This window comes from Astatotilapia calliptera, chromosome 17, assembly GCF_900246225.1.
Source record: "Astatotilapia calliptera chromosome 17, fAstCal1.2, whole genome shotgun sequence".
Lineage (NCBI taxonomy): Eukaryota > Metazoa > Chordata > Actinopteri > Cichliformes > Cichlidae > Astatotilapia > Astatotilapia calliptera.
The window spans coordinates 32711466-32718197 of record NC_039318.1 but is presented as its reverse complement, the minus strand read 5'-3'; the positions used below and the strand labels follow the sequence as shown (position 1 = coordinate 32718197).

Below are 6732 nucleotides of genomic sequence, written 5' to 3'. Positions count from 1 at the left end.
TTAATGGAATTTATGTTTGTAGAGTCCATGTTTATAGACAGATGTTTCAGGCAAAAACTGAACTAGACGCAAACACAGAACACCAGGAATAATGTCTTTTTTTGAATAAACAAAGTTCATTTTTGGAAAAAAATACTTCTAGGGTGTGTTTCTCCACAGTTTGCTTTTCCTACAGATTTTTCTCCGCAGGTTTCCTTTTCCAGCATGGATTTCTCTTCACAGGTTGGCCATGGCAAGAGGCATTTGCAGAGAGGAAAAACAGATTTTCTCACAGAAACACCCACAGAGCAGGAAGAGCTCAACTTTACTACCACAGTGGCAGCAACAATTTGACTGAGAAAAATCTTCTGCCTTAAGTAGTGGGTGAGTAATCATCAGATTGAATGCAGGTGAATGATTACCCAACTGCTTTCAGGTGTGCAAGCAGGAAAAGCACAGGAGCAAGGAAAAGGCTCCGCCTCTGAAACACACACAAGCAGAATTATGTGCTCACATGCCCACAGACTGAGGAGAGAAAGTGAGAGCAAGGAGAGGAGAGATAAATATATATAAAGGCAGGTCAACACAAGAGGACAAGGGAACAATGACAGCTATAGCATCAACAACAGGGTGATAGGATGAAAGACTCGGACATACAGAGGTAAAAGAAAAGGGTGACATAGTCAAACACCAGGAGGTAAAGGGACTACCTTAAAAACAGATTGATGACATTACATGAATTAAGTGCCACATTATATTCTTGCTCAACAGGATTATTTTGACATTTCGGTACCACTTTACAATAAGTCTCCCCTTATAGATGCTAATAAATAGTTTATAGCTATATTATTAATTAATCTGTAAATGCTTTATAAACCATTATTAATGGTTTATTATGCATTAGTTAAGGGTGAGAAAAAGAAAAAAAACTGACCGGTTTCTTGCCAAATAGTGAGCCAAATGTGTTCACCTATATATTTCATCTAGAGTTGCTATATTAAACATTTCAGACTAAGTTACTATCCTGTAAGCACAATCAGCATTTGTAAACATATTTTTTATCATATAAAATTGTACTTCATAAATGCATTATAAATATCCACAACTATCAATCGGAGCTTTGTTGTAAAGTGTAAAGCATAAAACCATTTATTAATGAATAATAAATATTTATAAATGCCACATGGGAGACTTATTGTAAAGTGTAAAGCATAACACCATTTATTAATGAATAATAAACATTTATAAATGCCACATGGGAGCCTTATTGTAAAGTGTAAAGCATAACACCATTTATTAATGACAAATAAACATTTATAAATGCCACATGGGAGCCTTATTGTAAAGTGTAAAGCATAACACCATTTATTAATCACTAATAAACATTTAATTGCCAAAAGTGAGTCTTAAATGTATAATGTCACCATTTATAACACTTAGACCTAAATTACAATCAGTGGTTGAAATAACATTTAACTACTGTCAAAAATGTATTGTAAGAGTAACACATGTAACATTAAATGTGTTTTTTAAAACACCAAACAGTCACCCACTCCAAAAAAAGTTCATGCCAGACTGGTTCAAACTGGAAATATTTTTTGTATGTCCTTAAATAAGCGTCCCAGTGGTCCATCAGGGTGTCGCGAACCAAGCCAAGATGACCACTCAAGAACCATCAGGTGTTCCTCCAGCAACTTCTCAGTGCGATTTCCTTAGTCTACGGACATGTCCTTTGATGGTCATCCAAGCCCTTTCGATATGCTGTGTATGACTGCCAGATTGAGGATCTACAAACCACCTGCTGTGATTTACAGTGTAATGTCTGTACCCTATGTTTGTCAAAACATTCTTGTAGGCTCTCCACTCATCACTGATAATGGCACTACCCAACTTAGCATGCTGTCTGATCAGAGGAACAAGGTGGCGCCTTGATCGTTTTTCAACAAGTTTTAACACGAGCCTTCGCCTTTTGTCTTTAATTCCCATCATTCCAAATACCCATTTCTTCCTTTTCCATGCATTTCCAAAGCGTCCACGTGCATACTGAAAACAAAAAGAATAAAATTAAACAGAATATCTACAAAGAAACATTCAAAAAGATGGTTGCTTCTACTAATTTTTTTTACTTATGGTAAAGGTTTCCATGTTTAGAGGACACATTCAGATCTGCATTGATTCTAACAAACCTGTCTGAGAGTTTACCAACCTTTCGCTGATGACGGAGACAGCTTTCATCTATAACCACAAATTCTCTGTCACCACCAAGACGGTGTCCATTGTTTATTCTGTGTCTTTTAATTGCACGTATACAAACATGTCGAATGTGTCTTGCCATGCTACTTAGTGTTCTGGAGCTGCCAGCCACTTCATCATCGATCATATCTATTTGTCTGAGCCTGAGCCCTTGTGAAAATCTGTGATAGAAATTGAGGCAATTATTACTTACTGAGGCCCTAATTTTATTTCACAAGTCTCGTATTGGTGTTCAATTATGAAAGGTGCATTGCTATTAATGTCTACATCTACATATACCTGTAAATGAACTTCATCCAACTGAAAAGAGATGTTTTTGATTTCTCAAAGAGGGAGCTAGTTCTAATTGTTCTGGAAACTTTCCTATGACTTGCTCTTTTGCAGCACCTGAGAACATACAAATGAGTTAAGTAAAGAAATGGACCCTTAAACAAGAGCATTAATTGAAAAGATAATCACAAAATTAAGTATGAAGAAAATAATAATGAAAAGAGGTTAATGCTCCCTCTTGCATTGATAACCGAAATATTTTGTTATATTTACTACATGCACTACATTATCATGCATTATACATACCACATATATTGGTCTTTCTTCACCACGGAAATCATTTTCATCTTATGGTGACAAACAGGACATCTAAGCTTCTTTTTTAGCAGGTGTTTCTTCTGCAGCCATTTAATGAGCCTTAGTGCCTTATATTTAGTTTGTTTTCCTTCTATTCTGGCGCGCAATCTCATTCCCAGAGACATTCTGGTGGGAAAAAATGAGTAATTTATTTTATTATCACCTCGAAACACCGTAAAATACTCTATGGGAGTCTAGTGCAAATCGGTTCAGAGTTAAAGAACTTCACATGCTATATAAAACAAGCCCTATAATCAAAAATAGTCCCAAGCAAAAAAGAGGATTGTCTCACCTGTTATAATGTATCTCCGACTTTGTTATGTAGATCTAACCCGCTGGATTCATGCTAAAGAAATATGTTCTGCCGCCAAAGGGAGGGAAAACAAATTTAATTTAAACGCAGAGGAGCTTATACAACCATCCAATCACAGTTAACTTTATTAAGGAAAGCCCCTCCTCTCAGAGCGCGACAGGCAGTGGAGCGCTCTGGAAGGTCAAGCCAAAGGGGCACGAACAGACACACTGAAGGCGCTCGTTCAAGTTGCTGCACCATGGATGGAGCAGAAGATAAAAATTTGTGTGCGTCTGCGACTTACACAGTTAGCACACGTTCGAAGAGATACAAAAAGCAGAGACTGGATGATCTAGATTGCACTAAGCCAACGACGTCAGCAGTTAGACATGAAGGTGAGTATAATGCTAGCTAGCTAGCTACCGAGCCATTTGGCTGCTAGCTACAGTGGCTAACTAACATCACATAACATGTGAATAGCTCTATTACTATTGGTTATTCCAAACGATTTATATCACTTAGTTGTACAGTATATTTTTAGTTTTGTTTATGTGCATCATTAAATTTATATTAAACATATATATATATATACATATATATATATATATATATATATATATATATAGATATATAGATATATATATGTATACACCTTATTCACATGATGATTTTCTATAACAAAATCCTCATTCTCTTTAAGCACATAAGCTTACTAAATCATCAATTGTGTAATTGAAAAACAGGGGACTTGTTTCTAAAACCAGCCATTTTGTTGTTTACATCCTGCAGAGCAACCTAAAGACGAACCATTCAATGATCCATTTTCCTCGAAGGCTTCTGAAAACTCAGATTCATCTTTCGCATCTTCATCTGTATCGTCTGTGTGGTCATCCTCATCTTCATCCCCAAAGAAGCGAAAGCACAAATACAACAAAAAGCATTCAAGAGCCAAGAAACCCAAGAAGGAGCAGAAGAAGCTCCGGCAGCGTGGTGAGCAAAAGATTTTGGAAGAGAAGATTTTACAGAAGAGGATACTATAAATGTGACATAAAAGATAGTATTATGATTTTAATTTATTCTAAAAATTACTCTGTGTTCACTACGTCATATATACATATCTATCTATCTGTCTGTGTGTGTATATATATATATATATATATATATGTATATATATATATATATATATATATATATATATATATATATAGATTAGTATGCTTTGAGCATTTGCTTTTCTAATTATTTGCTTTGTTTTCATTTTTAGTTCAAACGCCAAATGACATTGTGCAGCGATACAAATCCCTCCTCAAGACATTTCCAAAGACGAAGACCATGACCAAAGCTTTTCAGAAGCATGGGCTTGACAGGAACACTGTTGTGTCCACTTCATCAGTTGGGGAGCTTGCTATTGCGGTCCCCAATGTCTACCAGGAGCTACTGTCCAACAGGCCTAGTGGAGAGACGGTACTAGCTTTTGCTAAGCGATGTGAGGCTGCAATTCAAGGCAGTGATGAAGTAAAAAACAAAATAGAAAGTATGAAGGCCGCTGGTACTTTGCTTCCAATTCGAAGAGGGAAATCTGTCTGAAACCCTAATTTGTTCTAAGTGGTTTTGTTTTTTGAGCATATTGAACTGAAGAAAAGATCTGCAAAACCAATCATTTTTCAAAGATCTGTTCACATATGTGTTGAGTTTCCACACAACTAAGAGATTTACCTGTTAGTTTATTTTATTTTATTGTTTTTTTTTTTTAATGTTTTGATTTGTATAAATGTGTGTAGAGTAAATAATACAGCTGTGCAGTTTCAGTTAAGGTATAATAATTTATTATATTATAATTATTATAATTTTCCTTTGTTTTATGCCAGTGGTGAATTTAGGGATGGGATTTGTTTCCTTAATATAGTTTTAGCTATCTTTAAAGGGCTTGTATATAAGTTTAGCAATGCTAAATAACTGTTGGTGCTTTATACTTTTTATAGTAATGCCCAGTAATACTTAGAAATGTTTGTTGATCATAAATAAATGTTGACATGTTTTAAACTTTACAACAAAACTCTCTTTTGTCATTTATAAATGTTTATTAGTCATAAATAAATGGTGTCATGCTTTACACTTTACAATAAGGCTCCCATGTGGCATTTATAAATGTTTATTTGTCATTAATAAATGGTGTTATGCTTTACACTTTACAATAAGGCTCCCATTTGGCATTTATAAATGTTTATTTGTCATTAATAAATGGTGTTATGCTTTACACTTTACAATAAGGCTCCCATATGGCATTTATAAATATTTATTATTCATTAATAAATGGTTTTATGCTTTACACTTTACAACAAAGCTCCGATTGATAGTTGTGGATATTTATAATGCATTTATGAAGTACAATTTTATATGATAAAAAATATGTCTACAAATGCTGATTGTGCTTACAGGATAGTAACTTAGTCTGAAATGTTTAATATAGCAACTCTAGATGAAATATATAGGTGAACACATTTGGCTCACTATTTGGCAAGAAACCGGTCAGTTTTTTTTCTTTTTCTCACCCTTGACTAATGCATAATAAACCATTAATAATGGTTTATAAAGCATTTACAGATTAATTAATAATATAGCTATAAACTATTTATTAGCATCTATAAGGGGAGACTTATTGTAAAGTGGTACCGACATTTCCTTCAATGAATTAAATTTTTGGTTATATTTAAGATAAATATATTTGGAAGACTATTCTATATATATGAATTTTAACAGAATAAAAGGAAAAGGAGAATTAGAGTTGCCAAAAAGACAAAAAGTACTCTAAAGTGTAGATGAGGCTATAAGAATAAGATTTAATTTTCCATGCTCAAATTTACCTAATCAGACCTTAATTAACTGTATCTTTAGAAGAAAGCAGTTTAAGCCTCCCACTACTAAATCAGTAATTAATGCATGATCATTAAAATACTTGAGACACACTTCTTAAACATAGCCTGTGATTGCTACTAAAGAGGTTAATAGTTTGAATATAGAAATACAATTGATAGAAATTTGATAGATCAAGAGTTTCAGGGACAGTTCACACCAAAATAGTGAATCTTTGGTGTGAGTTTTGGAGATACTGGTTGCAGAAACGTCTGCCTTCTCAATAATAATTTAACTAAATTGCACTCACTTGGTAATCATTATACCACACTAATAATACAAAACCTGAAAAGAATTAAAAGGCTTGAAAACTGTGTGACATTGTTAATAGTTATTTTCTAAAATAAAATTAAAAAAAATCTATGAAAAATCAAGTTGGTATAATTGGCAAAAAAAATGTGTGTGATAGTGCCTACATGTGTTAAAGTTGCCTGTTTGATCAATCCCAGCATAGTAGGATGTTGATTGTTCCCACTCAATCATAGGAATACTCTGTATATTTTATATATTTTATTTATTGTTTACTCTATTTAATTTGTAAAACATGTATACACACACACACACACACACACACGTTTTTGACGTAGTCAAAAACATATTTAATATATACACCCAGTAATGCATATTGTACATATATTTATTACTCTCAGATTTAGCCATTCTTATAT

The 6732-nt window shown here is 33.7% G+C and overlaps 1 protein-coding gene and 1 pseudogene across 2 annotated transcripts; one reads left to right on the top strand and one right to left on the bottom strand.

The window, feature by feature from the left end:
- Positions 1–1406: 1406 nt before the first annotated feature.
- On the bottom strand, positions 1407–3216 carry LOC113009198 (uncharacterized). Of its 2 annotated transcripts, none has more exons than XR_003270131.1 (4): positions 3152–3216; positions 2809–2985; positions 2186–2619; positions 1407–2022 (listed from the first exon to the last, which is right to left on the bottom strand). XR_003270131.1 is itself a non-coding variant. In XM_026147381.1 (4 exons), exons 1-4 carry the CDS (start codon positions 2982–2984, stop codon positions 1678–1680), a joined length of 837 nt encoding a protein of 278 aa, XP_026003166.1. In that variant the 5' UTR covers positions 2985–3122; the 3' UTR covers positions 1407–1677. The 2 variants fall into 2 exon arrangements, 1 of the variants encoding a protein (XP_026003166.1); XM_026147381.1 differs by lacking the exon at positions 3152–3216 and having other exon boundaries at positions 2186–2393; positions 2512–2619; positions 2809–3122.
- On the top strand, positions 3180–5137 carry LOC113008608 (coiled-coil domain-containing protein 106-like; annotated as a pseudogene).
- The last annotated feature ends 1595 nt before the right edge of the window (positions 5138–6732 follow it).

What these genes read in the sequence shown, in the direction of transcription:
- LOC113009198 (XM_026147381.1), bottom strand. Translation starts at nt 2,984, where the DNA reads ATGTCTCTGGGAATGAGATTGCGCGCCAGAATAGAAGGAAAACAAACT. An exon ending in AAGAAAGACCAATATATGTG is followed by an intron (nt 2,620 to 2,808) that starts GTATGTATAATG and finishes GTATGTTCTCAG; the next exon opens with GTGCTGCAAAAGAGCAAGTC. An exon ending in GTCTCCGTCATCAGCGAAAG is followed by an intron (nt 2,023 to 2,185) that starts GTTGGTAAACTC and finishes TTTTGTTTTCAG; the next exon opens with TATGCACGTGGACGCTTTGG.